The 16,355-nt window shown below is 34.7% G+C and overlaps 1 protein-coding gene across 1 annotated transcript in view; it reads right to left on the bottom strand.

Annotated features, from left to right (window-relative positions):
- The window catches only part of MICU3 (mitochondrial calcium uptake family member 3), a 56,880-nt gene that overhangs the window by 12,605 nt on the left and 27,920 nt on the right, over positions 1-16,355 (bottom strand). The window contains exons 7-11 of the mRNA XM_074822642.1: positions 14,611-14,682; positions 13,255-13,293; positions 9,898-9,993; positions 5,290-5,390; positions 3,310-3,481 (exon numbers count right to left, since the gene is read on the bottom strand). Coding sequence (XP_074678743.1) covers positions 3,310-3,481; positions 5,290-5,390; positions 9,898-9,993; positions 13,255-13,293; positions 14,611-14,682 — 480 coding nt within the window. The remainder of the gene's footprint in view (positions 1-3,309; positions 3,482-5,289; positions 5,391-9,897; positions 9,994-13,254; positions 13,294-14,610; positions 14,683-16,355) is intronic.

The following is a 16,355-nucleotide window of genomic DNA, read 5'->3' as shown; positions in this document are numbered from 1 at the left end:
AATGACAGAAAGACAACAGAAAGACCTGTAAGCCCTTCTGTTCAAACTAAAATCTTGACCTATGTCTCTCCTCAAAGATATACATAGTCATTATGGTATGGTGGAACACAGAAAACATGCTGAAGTAGGTTTATTGCAGAGGAGAAAATGGCAGAGATTGGGTGTAAACCCATATGAGGCAGCAAGTGCTGTGGTAAATGTGGACAGCAACATAATATTGTTAGAATAAAAGACTTTAATAGGTCTCCACCCACTTGAGATGTAAACCACTGCTTAAGTGATTCTACCTAACCTCTAGCTAAGATTTATAAACTGCTTGATTGGAGAGTTTGACCCATCTCCATCACAAATTGCTTTTCTCAACAAGCATATTTGTTCTCTGTTTCATCCTTTGCAATTGGGAAGAAACTCTCACAGACACAAGCAGAACCACCTCCTTATTCTCCTTTAAATTTTTATCTTAAAAGCTTAATTTACTAATACTAACCAATACTGTCTTCTTGTTTCATTGCATTTGACATCTAATAGTTACATTCAAGTTCTGTTTCTTGCACTCTGTTTAGACTGAAAACTAGAATAGTTTTGTCACATATTTGTGAAATACCTAGATCGGTGAAACTTCAGTCCCCAACTAGGACCCTCAGGTACTAGGGCAAAATCGCACTAATAGAAAATGACCATCCAATTCTTGAGCTGACATTTTCTGGTTCACAATGATTTTTAAAAATCCTTAATTTGCACCAATCTGTTTGTAAAGATTCTGAATGTGGGAGATACTGTAAGAGGTCAGGCTACTGCAAAAATCCTGTCTCTTTCCATGTAACTAGAGAGCAGATGATCAGTCTAGATGGAAAGCAGCCCTTGCACAGGTAAGTCTGAGAACCACTGGTCTAGCAACAAGTCTTTTTTGCAGCTTCTGTGTTTCCAGTAGTGATGAAAACTGCTGCCATAACTTGACACTGGAGATGAAGCAGGGAGATAAAGAAGCCACACCTACAGTCCATAGCTAAACTGTATATACTCCACAACATTTTAGCAATAAGAAAAATATCTGGCTTCATTTAAAAGAGTTCTACAATTTCTGCTGAAATCACACGTAATCATACATGCTTACTTTCTCACAAGGAAAAACAGCAATGCACACAGAAGAGGCAAAAGGACAAACAAAATGACACTCAAAGAGAGTTGGGCATACAGCATTCTACTGTCTCTCTTCTCTCCTATAACCATATTTTGTTCAGCTGGTAATTGTAATAACATTTCATATTTGCCATATGTTTTGCGTTCTGACACAGGAAGTTATCTACATGTAGATATCCTAGAAGTTTCCTACTGGAAGCTTTATTTCTATGTAAAAGGAAACTAACTTTTTTATTTATTTAGATGTATTGTATTTTACTATAGCAAAGAAAACTGTTACATTAATGCACCAATGCTGTTAAAAATGCACAGACTTTCTTAAGGAGCTGATATTTGCAGTAATTCAAGATGCCGGCTTAAATGAATCACTGCTTGGCATCTAGTTAGTAAAAGGAGGAAAACATCCTGTGAGCAGGCAGCATGCCAGCTGAACATTTTAACATGACTACAGTATGCCAAATGATCACCATGTTGCTTTAGAGGCTTCTCCATACAGTGCCATGGAAGATTAACATTGCTAACTGTGAGAGTAGCCTATTACTTTACAGGCTAGACTATTGTTTCTTCTAAATGGAATTCTCTGGTTTATATTAGTATTGCAGCATATCACTGTAATTAAATAGAAAGTACATTTATAATTTTAGAATTAAAATGCTATTGCAAGTGGCAATAACGTGCGAAGTCCCATTCTCAAAAGCCTGTGGCCAGCACAAGAGATGTCACAGGGATTTAACTTTTCCACTGTACTGACAGCACACTTACCAAGCCAGTGATATGGAGCTATGGAAAATGGCAACGTCTTGTTTTACTTAATAGAGGTATAGCATAGAGCTACGTGGCACTGGTCAAGTGCCAGGATATTCCCAGAACGCAGCATAAGCAAACCACTGTGTAACTGAGTGACACTGCTTTCTACATGGAAGTTTTCCTTAGTCCGACCAGAGATCAAGAAGAGGAAAGACTTGCTATCTGAACAGTGGCACTGGAAGATTTAGAGATGAACTTCAAAGAATACTTCCTTGTGTTTAAAAGAAAGTGTAAAGTTGCACCGACCTAGAGTGGTTAGAACAGAGCGCCTCAGTGGCTAGACCGGGAACTCAGAAAGGGTTGGTGAGCAGGAACTCTTGAGCCCAATCTTACCACTTCTTCTTACACCTAATCTGGTACAAAAGAGACAGCCCTGCTTTCCCCTTCCACCCCCCAGCTGTATTTATCTCTCAGTGGACCTAATTGCTGTACAACCACAGAAGAATCAGATAATCCAGATATCTGAACAGAAAACTCTTGATTTTTGGAGTGTGTTTCTATCAGGTCAGCTGACCGATCTTACTCTGTAGACTGAAATATACAATGTAATTTCTCAAATAAACCCCACAAAACTGTTCAACTAATTTATTACTTTTCTTCACAAGCTCTGCTGTCAATGCAATAGATATATAGCTATCGGAAGAGTTAGATTTCTAGGACAGATTAATCTGATCTCCTTCTGTAAACAGAAGGAGCATATCCAAAACATCCCTTATTTGAAGGGCTACTTCTAATGTTATCCTACCAATTACCATTGATGCATTACTACTACATTTCTCTCAGATACACTTCTGACAACACATTTGTTAAACGAATGAAAGGACTATCCACCTCATGACCTTTATTGTTTTTATTTTCTTTTCTATCTCTTCAGCCATTAATAAGAACCACATACCCATCAATAATTATATACAAGTGATCCATCATTAAGACTATAAAACAACTAGACAAAGGGTGTCAATGTTATTTCTGAAGAGGTGCTATTCCAGTGGCAGTGCAAAAGAGAAGTAAGAAAAAAAGGTTTTTTAATGCCTTATTGCTAGAAAATTGCTCTTTTTCACATCTTACGTTTTTTGCTGTTTAAACTGAATTTTCATGTAATATAAAGCTTTGTTATCTAAGCTTCAAAAATACTAGTAGCTAAGTCCTATGGAACATAATTCTATGCTATTTACTCTTCTACATTTTATTCAGCAAGTAATTTGAAAAATGTAACACACACACATCTTGTGATCAGAATAAAATCCTGGTGCTAATTAATTCAGTGACAGAACCTCATTCAGTCCAACAAGGCTATGTTTTAATCTTGATGACACTGGGACCGGATGCTGTTGCCCACTGCTATCTTCGCTAAACAATTACCTTTTCTTCAGGAATCCTGCAGCGCATGTTTTCCAGGTAACTTGATGTATTTTCCACATTTGTATACCTCAAAAGAATATGGGCAAAGTCTTCCTCACTGATGGTGTTCATCCCATTAGAGTAGGAAAGGAATTCTATCTCTAGAACCTCAGTTTGTAGGTTATCCATAAATCTAAAGCACAAACATAAATATGAAGAAATAGTAATACTCTGTATTTCTACTATTCATGTCCTTAAAAGACACGTAGGATATAAAGCCAAATAGCATTACACAGATTAGTTTCCTTTTTGTAGCACTGATGGTAAATTTGGTAAATCCCTTATCTATGTTGACATATATTCTAATCAATACAACAATATTAACTCAAAGATTAAGTGCTTTACTAAGGATTAAAATGACTTAACACTTACATTTCTAATTTACTTCTAGTTTGTATTTGCTTAATTTCCTTCTTCAGTGGGTCACTGATCCTTATTTTTACATGCTAGACTGAAAATTCCATGATGCTACTAAATGAATTCCCAAAATTTATTCCCCATGTAGTTACTTACAGATTGCAATTAAACCTTACCTTTCTCTTTTTAACAAAGTATGATGAGCTCTTGTAGCATTTTAATCGAAACTTTTTTTTTTAATACTTTAATATTTGTATTAAATTTCTATAAACTCTCCTCGACAACATATTTAGTATATTCTGGACACCAAAATTGGATATAGTATAAAAACAACTACATATAAAAAGGAAATATAACTTCCTTGATTCTGCTTGATGTCCTAGTTATACAACCAAGGATGAAATTAGCTCTCTGGTCACAGTACTGCACTGGGAGCTTATGTTCATCTGATTGTCAACCACAACCTGTAACACCTCCCTGTTACAGGTTCTGTAGACATTGTCTACAACACTCCTTCCTAATATATAACTTGACTTCTAAGAACTATGAGGAGCTCAAATCAAAAGGATGTCCAGGCAAAAGTATAAGTGCAAAGTAAACATACAATAGTATTTCCCTCACCAGTCCATAGTTCAATGATTTTTTGAGCTGGTAAAGTAGTTTTGACTAAAACTTGATGGGTCCTTCTTTCATGAATATGTCTACTAGATTTTGACCTCTTTAGAATTCACAACATCTTACAGCAATAGATGGACATTTTAACTAGATATCTTTTGAAAAAGTACCTTATTTTCTGATTCTTGAACTCACATCATGATTTCACTTGATGATACAGTTTTTATATCATGTGAAATACTAAGTACTTTTCATGACGTACATAATTTTAAGACAAAATATTTTGCAAACATCTGATTGATTAGAACACACAATTAAGTGATTATAAACTATAAAGACAATAGGTATTGTGAGTCTTTATTGAGGAAACAATAACCAAACACTGGATCTCTTTCAATCACACAGAACATACAGTTTTATGGCTCTGTTTTTATGGTACTCTCCCTATATTTTTAAATTCTATTTTAATTGGCATAATAATTAAATCAATACCTTCCACTGTGTTTTCACTTTTTCCCAAAGAAGCTTGTTCTAAGTGCCTAAAAATATTTACATTTAAATATGTCCCTAAGAGCAGAGATACAAAGGTTTTTTTAAAGCACTGAAAAACAGGGGAAAAAAATAAAAATCATTCAAAACTGAGAAAAAAGTTCCCACATACCAATAAGGACAGGGTTGGGGTATAACCTCTCCACCACAAAGCAACTATGCACACAAGCGCTAACAAAATTTGCAAATGCAGCAGCATTAGTACAGAACCTTTTACTGCTGGTCCACTTATGGTTTTATTTTCCTCTTTCTATATATATATATATATCTATATCTATATAGATATATATATATATATATCACACAAAGGGAACACGAACTTTCTATACATGTCTGCATAAACTATGTGTATAGTAATATAATACACGTTAATTAGAACAAGTATGTATTTTTTTTACAAAGAATAAAGTTGAGACTCACCTATAAAAATCCTCAAAGTTCAGTTCAGCTTTTCCTTTCTTGCCAAAAAAGTGCACAAGCAGTGTAGTATCTGACAGTGAACTTGAAATATCATCAGCACGCTTAAATATTAAAATAAAAAAAATTAAAGGCCATGACTGGAGTATAATCTGAGAATACCTATCACCACAATAGACCTTTCTATTAAAAGAGTTCATGTTTTATGTTCAGTCTTAAAAAAGACTTTAATATTAAAATCCATTAAATTAATTTAGTCATGCAATTTTCACACAAAATAGCATTAGGCTGTTAATTGCATTTAGTAGAAAACACTTAAAACAACAATATAATATAATGGAAGCTGCAGTGAAGGGGAAAAAAGCATGAAAAAAGACCCCAGAAACTCCTGAGTGGGAGCCAGTAGTCTCTGCTCCCCCTAGGCAAGCTACCACCTATTAGCAACACTATTTTTGTGGAAGTGTGCCTGCCGACTCTACTGTCAAAAGTACTGTCCTGGTTTTGGCTGGGATAGAGAGAATGTATTCTTCTTAGCAGCTAGAACAGTGCTGTGTTTTGGATTCAGTATGGGATTTGATGAGAGAAGAATGTTGATAATACACTGATGTTTTTAGTTGTTGCTAAGAAATCAAGGACTTTTCAACTTCCCATGTCCTGCTAGTGCACAGTACACACGAAGCTGGGAGGAAGCATAGCCAGAGCAACAGACCCAAATTGGCCAGTGGAATATTCTATATCATACAACATCAGGCTCAGTGTGTAGATGAAGGTGGGCTGTACCATGACAAGTACAAAACAGAATACACAGTACACAAACCTAGTAAGTATTTGAGAGATGCAACAGTACTAATTTATCACCATAATGATAGATTATAAACGTATGGGATTTACTAGAAGTATAGAAAACTGTTTATACAGATCTATAAAGATCTGTCTATACAAATCTGTAAGCTGCACACAGAGTCCTTTAAGTCTGACTTTATTTCATAACTGAAGAGGCTACAAATTTATAACAGATAGAGAAACTCTAAATGAAGAAACTAGGAAGTCATTTTGAACAGTATGCAGTAGTTCAACATCATGTACCACGAAAAACTATTTCATATCTACTTTCTCTGATATATACTATATTAATTTCAAATTTATATACTGATTTGTAGAAAATGTAAAATGCAATATCCATTAAGAGTATTTATGTATCAACAAGGAAAAACATGAGGCAGTAACAACACAAATCCTTTCCTTTCAACATCAAGAACTAAAGAAATGAGAGAGACTTTTCTGTACTTCAGTATAATCAGTTTAGGATTCTCAAGGTTGTATTTCATGTACTCTAGCTTCCTCTTTATTCTCATATTCTTCTCCAGGGAGAAATAAGATGACATAGTGTATATATAGGTAGAGAGATATTTCATGTCCTTCAATTAAGACAGCTCTGCTCTTCAAGTGAGCAAACTAATTCAGAAAAGTAATCACTATTTGTCTTTTAATATTGTTAGTCTCCACTACAAGACACAATATACTGAAATGCAGATACCCTGAATTCTTATGTCTTTTAAGCAATTAAATCCCCAAGCACATTCAAACAATTTCCCTCAAGTACACTGAAAAGATATCAAATGTTAAATTACAGCCTTTCATCTTGCAAAAACATTTCAAAACCTTAGACTTAGGTTGCATTCACCCATATCTAAAGAACCATTTAAAAAAAATACAATCGGTAAGTCTTTTCACAATTCCCATTTGGTCAGCCTCAGTAAATGAAAAAACCCCAAACAAAAACCTCAACGCAGAAACTCAAACCAGTGTGCTTCTCTGCAGAATTGCAGACAACTGAAAACTATTCCTGTGCTCCTTCTGCATTGATAACATTAAATAAATTCTCTCTCTTAAGGGGTAAGGATAAAAAAACCCCCAACTTGATTATTTATTGTTCATAATAAAATTAATTTTGTATTTTAGATCAGTGAAAATGAAATGACCACACCTGTTTCCATATATATAAATATGAGCCTCTATTTTGATCTAATATATTTTGCAGTCATTTAAATGAGAATAAAACCTTGCCTCACTTCCCTTTACCTTTATACTAACTGTAATACAAATACAGGTACAGAGACAAAGAGGAGAGACAAGTGTTTCAGTCACATTATTAGCTTGCTGGATAATGGCAACATCTTCTCCTCTCAATTTCATAACCTGATGAGGAGTAAATCTATTTTCTTTATATTCTGCAAAATTACGTTCAAGCTTTTGATTAAAGAGAGTTGACTAAAAGTAAGTTATACTCGTAAGCAATGGTCCACTTGTAGCAACATATTCTGAGAATGAAGTATGCATATTATGCTTTGAATTAAGAGCTTTCTTACTGCAAGTCCTTGATTTTTCAACAGTGATAATAAATGTACTGATTTCCAGTAATTTAAGAATAAACCCACAAACTGAATTCAGTAGTAACTGATATATTTCAACAGGATGCTGTAGTTGCTAAATTAGGAATAGAAGAAACTACTGTAAACTGTCCTAGAAAGAAACCGGATGTGACTAATAACTTCTTTTCCCCCCATAGAGCCCTTGTAAGTTGATTCCCACAACAATGAACCTTATTTACTCTCCCTTTCAACTTACACAAGGCCTTCTCAAAAGGCTATGAAACAACACAGACTCCAGTGTCACCTAGCTTTATACCACTTTCTTAGTAGAGATGGCTATAATATTCAGATGTGAGAGTACCTGGGAGAGATAAGAATATGGATGAAAGCCAGATGGCTCAAACTTAACCCAAGCAAGATAAAAGATGGTTATGGTGAGCAGTAGGAAATTGTCAGTGGACCAAATGCAGGGCATGATTTTTCTTCATAAAATGATTTACAAGTGAGCAGAGAGACTTTTTATACATTATAAAGACAATTTAAATCAATGTTTAGTATAACTGCTGTTAAGCTTCAATTACATTGTAGTTACAGATATTAGTCTGAGGCATCAGATATAAAAAAACCTATCTCTCTTCAAATTAAAGGTGTGTAGATATTGCCAAATTTAAGTCCATCTATACTTGGGACTGAATTCATGCCAGCTAACTGTAGATTAAGATGACAGTTAATTCAGAAAAATCCGTGCCCCAAGCTCCTTAAATGGTCAATGAAAAGAGTGGCCCTCTCTCCCCTCTATGTCTCTCTTAGCTGATATTCTGGGTTTTAAAATCTGGTGGAATAAATAAGGACTAATAACTGGACTAATAGTTCAGGAGCTCATCAATTTAAAACCAAGGAAAGAAAGGTTGGGTATACTGCTTTATCGCAAGATTACTATGAATGTATTATTACTATGAATATTGTTACGAATATTGGTATAAAACTAAATTCTGTAACACTACATTTTGTTTTGTTCAAAGGCAAATGAACCCAAGTTGAGAGAGGTACAGAGAAGGCCTATTTGATACCCAGGAAATGTAGGTTCTACCTTAAGAGAAAAATCGAAGACCTTGTTGTGTTTGGTCTATGATAATTAAAACTGAGGGCTATGACTGCATTTATAAACACAACCACGAGTAAGAAGATTACCACTAAAGAAGAAAAAGCCCTACGAAAATGAAGAGACAACAGACTGGTATAAAGGGACTATGAGTAAATTTAGCCTGGAAATTAGAAAAAGTCCATCCGAGTTCTCAGGTTATTCAATAGCTTCTGCAAAGGAACAGCAGGGACAGAACACTAATTACTTTTAATATGGAGCACACATTGCTTATGAAGCAACAAAAAAGATTATTTTACCCTGGAGGTGCGTTTCAGTTCTTTTCTCATTATCATCCTGCTTATGAAGCATGGGACTTGAGACCAGGGTCAGTGGGGAGTTGCTGTATGTCCTTTAATGCCACAACCAGCAGAGCAATCACCCTCACTGTATGGGGCACAGAAAAGCCTAAATGATCTAGTTTTCTCATCCTCTTAAATGATCAATACAAACAAATGTCTTAATTATCTGAAAGCTGATCATTAAACAAGAATCTTATTAGTATTTAAATCACAATGGAAATTAATTCGACAGCTCTGCGATATTGCTCGTCCTCCATAATGATCATGTAATATTAAAAAAGATTGATGTTTTGGTTACCTTAAAACATTCCTGGTTTGATCCAACAATTAAAACAATCTTTTTGTGACACTTTTTGTGAAGATAAACTCTGATAACATACATAAAAAGCACATTAAGAACATCAAGAGTAAAAGCTTAAAGGACTGCAACTCTCATTAAAGTTGTCATATGACTGGACCAAGCCTAAATAACAAAGGTTTCCTGAATTACTTCTCTGTGTAATATCTGTGAAATACTGTCACTATTAAGTGTTAGAAAATGCTTCTTATAGTAAGGACTGAAGTGGACTTATCTTCCCACTCTTCCAAAGCGAAGTAACTTTGCTTTTACTTGGAAATGACAACTTTCAATTATCAAACTTCACAGAACCAAATCCATTTAATCTGAGAACTTTCAGGTTTAAAAGTAATTAAAAGGAAGAGAAGAAACAAAGTGCATAAAATAGGAAAATAATCAGAACAGAAATAAATAAAATAGCAGTCTGTTCATGGACCAGACACAGAGGTTGTCCTATACCTCCGCAAGGTCCGAAAAGAGTGCTTGGCTTGTGCTACGTCTCAAAGTATCCCAATAGCTTCTGGGAACAAGGTCCTCTCCTTCTGTTTTAAGAACCTGCAGAAGTTTCAAGAAGCACAATTGTTTGAAAACCAAAGAACAATAAAACAACCACTTACAGACTTTAAAATCTTTTCTGACTCATCTTCAAAAGCATGGCTTGATTCTTTTGCTTCTACACAAAGTTCTACCCAGTTACATGACGGTAAATGAAAGGAACACTGGTTTATTATAGCATTTGCTTATTACTCATAACTTGGCTGTGCCAAAAGTATCACCAGACTCCACTTTCCCCAACAAAATAAATTAGAGAAAGTGTAAAGTGAAAATATTTATTAAAAGTATGTGTGAAAACGTCCATCTAAACTCAGTATTTTGCTGTTTTTTCTAACAATTCTGTTTTGCTGAAAAAAATATTAATTTATACACTTATGAAATTTTTTTTCTCATTGGTCAAAACATAGATATCACCATACAACTACTTATATAAAATTAATTTTATCCAATAACCAGAACGACATCCTTGCACCAATAAAGAAATGCAAAAAACAAGCCTAACAAGTCTAGCTTCAACTGTAACATACTTATCAAGAAAACACTATGCACATCTGATGACCAAACTTACCTTGTTTAAACAGAAAATAAGCATTTAATCTCTCCAAGGAAAATATGCCTACCTTTTTGCTGTGAAATGTTTCAATTTTGGAAGCCTAAAAAATCCTCCCTTATTAAAACAGGCCTTCCTTTATCTTGCAATTAGTCTTGGAAGATCTACATAATACATTTCAGGTGGGTTTTTTGCCCAAAGAATCTAGGGGAGGTGATCCTAAAGACAACAGAAGGCTATTTGAACTTGGCTAGGGTTATTGCAACTGAATGAATCTTCCCCTTTCTCTCTACAACTTAATCTAAACTAGGTCTCCTACTTTCACTGCTCCCCACTCACATCCATCTCGGCAGGCAAGAGAAAGACAGAATAAGTTTAATCTTCTAACTCCAAATGAAAACCATTCTTTTTACTCAGTGCATACTGTTCTCTTAGATTTATGCTGCTGTCCAATGTTTAAAACCACACTGTTATCATAAAGAATACAGTACAGAGTTGAAGGTTTATTATCTCTATGTATTCTGCATTATGTCAACACATTATCCGTACTGCTTCTACAAGCTTTATTATGTACTTCCTCCACTAACCAATGCAACCCAACTCTTTCTGTAAATTGTCATCAAAGAAACATGACAAACTATTAGGAATTATACCCATGCTTAACGTATATTATACTTATATTTCCTTTTTGAAAAATTCTGGGTTTATCTTTCTCATTATGGAGTAACAGTTCCTTTGTTGTGGCCACAGTATTCTCATATAAAACTCTATTCAGTCCTAAATTGCTCATCTCAGATAAATTTGTTTACCTCAGTGTGCACAGGATTAGGTCCTTAAATTTGTTTACCTCAGTGTGCACAGGATTAGGTCCTTAAAGTTCCTCTCTTAGATTTACTTATCCCTTTGACGTTTACTGGGTCACGTGAATGAACAATACCTCATTCTTTTATGCATCCGATTCTGCAATTACCTATTTTAAGTATTCACTGAATTTGTTCTCTTACTGGAGATTTACTTTAGCCAACGGAATTAGTACTTCAGGGCACGCACATCTTATTTTCCTTACATGCATCTCATCATAGTTATCATGTTCCAGTTGGCATTTGGCTAGTGAAAGCACTCATGCAATACATGCTGAAGTAGCCTTAACACACAATGCAGCATGCACCAGAATATGACTTGAAAGAATTAACCTGTACAAATGAAAATACGAAAATATTTACGCCATTTAAAACATCACTGTATGCACTCTGTGGCTTATAAACCTTGACACTTCTCAAAAAATTAGAGCTGTTTTGAAGGATGAAGTGCGGAGAAGTGCCCAACACAGCACTTTGGACTATCCCAGACATTTTAGGGCTGCATCTCCTTGGTTTTGAGTATCTTCAGCTCCCCAGGACATCAAGGAAAACTGAAAAGGCTGCTAACACTTCTTGTTTCAGGAGGAGAAATAGAAACCCGAAATACCAATTTTCTGGGGTGAGGGATTTGTCAGATACTGTGAATTCCTATACCTCTGAGTCTCCTTTGCATGGAGATCTCCATTCAGGTAGTAGGAGGGCAGAAAAGGATGGTGCATACCTGGGCATCATCTTGATAAAGAGTTTGGACGTGGCTGGAGTCTAGAAGGAGATTTTTTTACTAAAGCTGGAAATTATTATATGAGTGGGAAAGCCTAACTAATCTGATTTAAAATAGGAGGCAGCATAGGAATATGACAACCATTGTACAGCATCTTTCACTGCAGTAAAGCCTGATCTAAAATCCATTGAATCATAAGGCCTCACATTTCCTACTATATTATCTTCACAACATTGTGGCATCTACATCATGTCACCACATCCTTTCATTCAACAGACTTCCTTCCTGCAGATTGCTCAAATTATATGTGCTAACTTCACAGGAAATAAATCTGTGCATTCCTGAGAATGATTATATAAAGAAACAGATTTTAAACTGGAATTTCATTAGTATCTAATCTCATAGGTTCCCTCACCTCACTTTGAGTATCACAATAATCATGCCAAAACAAGTTTAATTCTTCTATTTTAACATCAGACTTTTTTTACAACAGTTTTACTTCTGCTGTGATCCAAAAATTAATCAGGTCATGATGAAGACATTAAAAAACCCAGAAGATCTCTCTTGCTGATTCTCTCTCCTTCTCAAAAATGATTGAAAATAAGTTTACTGTCACCTACATAACACAGGGACTATTTCCCTAAACCCCTATTCTAGTTCAGCACTGAAAGGTTTGTTGTTTTTTGGTTTTTTTTTTTTTTTTTTTGGGGGGGGGGGGGGGGGGAAGCAGGGAAGAAAGAGGTGGAGGATTCATTTGACTAATTATTACTTCACATTATACACAGAGACAAGACAGACCTGAATCAAATGACTCATGCAGGGTGATTTAATTTACACACATAAAAAACAAGTCTATAATTTCTTAAGATATATTTTGTCCTTTCCCTTAAAAATATTATTTCATTTTATATAAATAGAGAGAGCATCCTTTCCTCCTGATAGGCTTGCCTGTTTCAGAATGCATGCAACAACCATGCACAATCTTTTATGCAAGTAAGATCCATCACATTTTTACTGATTAGCAGAAGTAATGTACTTGATGAAAAAGATAAATATAGTAAATTTTCCTATAGCATACTATTTCTTCTGGTGAAGACTCCATAAATTGAAAATAATTTAAGAGTACATACACTGTTAGTAGAAGTATGATATCCATAAAGTTGAAGACGCTGACATACAGCAAAAACAGGCCAAGCCAAGTATCACATGTCAGAACGAAGCCAAAAGGAGGAAAAAAAAAAGTACAACAGAATAGGTTAAGACAAGCAAATTTTTATTTTATATAGTAGATCTTTTTGTCTGGTTTTTTTTAAATGACAGGGAAGAAAAAATGGTTTCTCTTCAATCTCATTCTTCAAATTTTCAAAAGAGAAGTACAGAGTTGCAGAGATTACTCTCAGCAGAAAAGTTCCATTTTGCAAACTTTACTTTTTCCAAAAGCTCTTTCTTTGGGTGTAAGTTTCCTTTGTTCAGAATAAACAGTGTATGAGACATTCAACAATTGACCTACAGTTTTGAAAAGTTGGGAAGGATAGGTGTCTCTGGGTGGGAAGAAAAGATACCTTTTTATGCTCAGGGAAGGTTTAAAAAGTATTAATTCTTGAAATTCATACTTCCTATAGTTTCAGGTACAAAGATCAAGCATCTATGGTCCCAAAAGTATAATGGGCACAATGAAAAGCTTTGCATATACGTCAAAACATTTTTTATAACAAGGAATTTTTGCCATAAATATGCAAATTGCAAATGAACATGCTTTTTCCGCTGTGGGCTTGACAGAGACTCCTCCCTGATTTTTACTTGTCCAACAGTAAAATAAATTCCTGCTACTGCTGCCATCCTCCAGACAAACCACCACAGACTTGTCTGACTTACCTTTCTTATGCACATAAGAAACGCAAATTTGACATTATATGAGTATTCAATATTCAGCAAAAATCCATTCAGATAATATAAACAACTAAAAGCATTTTGCAGTGGTCATAAGCAGTATTTAATAAAAAAATAAATTTGAATATAAAATCCAAGTTCACTTGTAACATTTCATAAACTATTTTAAAACTACTACATTAATAACAAGCATCAGGATCTGTATATGAACAGTTAGTTGTGAGAGCAGGAGTATAGTTTGGTCTTGCCACTGAGATCTCTCACTCTTACAGACAGTAACACTGGGTCATTGCCATTGACTTTTTCCTAGATTTACAGACTCCAAATGGAATCAATGCTAATATGTAATACAGTATTTAAACACTAATTTTTCCTTTCTACAGACTATTAAATACATTTTTTTTCCATAACTGCAGTTTAGGCTAAATATTGCTTTTTTTCTATATATAACAGTTATGCATATTCTCTTAATTATATGAATTTATTGTTTAAAAAAAACCCTAAAAGTGATTAGTGAAATATATACACACACAATTTTGTCCCACATTGAAGAAAACAAACTAACTACCAGCTGCAACTGTTCTAATTTTACTTACCAGCATTGCACGTTTTTCTTCATCTCCTTTTCTTTCTCTCTTCTCATTTTTTTTCCTGAAAATCTCTTGTAGCTAAAATACAAACCATTTTGTTCTTATTTAGTTTTCAGGCTATTTCACATGCATAACAATAATTCATCATGAGGAACACTGAAAACAGTATTAAAATGTAGTTCTTTACTAAAATAGCAGTGTTTCAATGATGCTTTACTGTTCATATTCATGCTTTCAAGGACCTTCTGTGACCTTAACCATCACACAGAAAGGAAGAAGGATACATTTTTTCCCACAAAGTAAAGCTAGTAATTCTATTTGGGAGCACAATACTAAGAACATCCTATTCGGCTCTACATTTTAGCTAATCCAGCCTATACAAAAAGGGGGAGTTCCAGCCTTTTTCACCACCTCTAGGCACATCCTTTCTTGTCGGGTACTAATTAGTATTTGTGTGGCTATGTAGTCACCTGGATCAAGCTTTTTTTCATATTGTTAATTTTCAACCAGATCAGTTCTTACTCCTGCTGGCACAAGGGAGGAGTGGAAACACCTGGTGGGGGTGAAACATTCCCCTTCAGCAGCAACAAACTACTACTCAAGAGTAATTTATCAAGTACCCTTTTTTTTCAAGTCTGTTCAAAGAATACCTTCAGGTCTTGTAAAATACCCCTTTCACAACCTTCTCTACATTAAGAGCTTTAAACATGACTTCTGAGAAAACCTCAAATACAAGATTTAAAACATACAGATTCTTGAGCATATTTGTTTTTTGAAATTATAAAGTCTTTAGACTAAGAACTAGTCTGTACTTATCTTTCTTTGTAAGTATGTTTTATTTAGATATTTTTATTTATAGTACTTATTAATATTCCCAAACCATTAGAAAAAAGTGACAGAGTGTTTACTCTTCACAGTAAGAAAGAGCAGCGTTAACTATGATGCCATCTATATCTCTACTAGTAAACTTCAGCTTCTCAAAAACTGCACATGAAAACACTGTACTGCCACTTGTAGCATTTGCTAATCTCAAAGTGGGCTGGAAAAAGAATAAACACTGTGGCTGATTAATTTGTCCTATCTAGAATATGGTATTTTCAGAACTGAACATCATGGCATACAGACACAATTGTGGAAGTTGTTTCAAAGACCCAATTTTACCTACCAGAAGTCTGATAAAAACCTGATATTGTAAAGACATGCACACAGAGCTCCCCAGGGTTTGGAATGTGAAAGATAAAGTGTGTGTGACAAATTTGCAAGCAAATTTTCCAAATTTAATTTCAGAATACTGTATTTCAGAGAAGGCAGATGACTAAGACAAAGGGATCAGCAAGTTCTACTACAGGGGTATGACAACACTGAAATAAATTAATACAGTGTTTAGCGATTAAATAGCAAATACATTTATCAGTAACATTCTATGAATTTCCAGAATTGACTACTGTGTTCTGGAATTGTTTTTAAGGCAAATACAGACCAGAATATTGTGTGTGTCACTTTATCGATTGTTGACTATGGGATCAATTTACAGACCTTGGAATGTTTTTTCTGATTTTTTGCAAACCTACAGGCACAAATTACTGTAACCTATGCTGACAAGAAAAGTGTCATGATAGGCCATTTAGCTGGATGGCCTAGAGTATTACACAGTTTGCAACCCAAAAATGTGGAAAGAAGAAAGGTAAATGAAGAGAGAGAAGTAGAAGGAAAATACCTTGTGAAAAGTGAAGTGACAAGCCATGAAGTAG

The sequence above is a fragment of the Strix aluco genome, chromosome 4 (assembly GCF_031877795.1).
Source record: "Strix aluco isolate bStrAlu1 chromosome 4, bStrAlu1.hap1, whole genome shotgun sequence".
Classification (NCBI taxonomy): Eukaryota; Metazoa; Chordata; class Aves; order Strigiformes; family Strigidae; genus Strix; species Strix aluco.
This window is presented reverse-complemented; position numbering and strand designations above follow the sequence as displayed.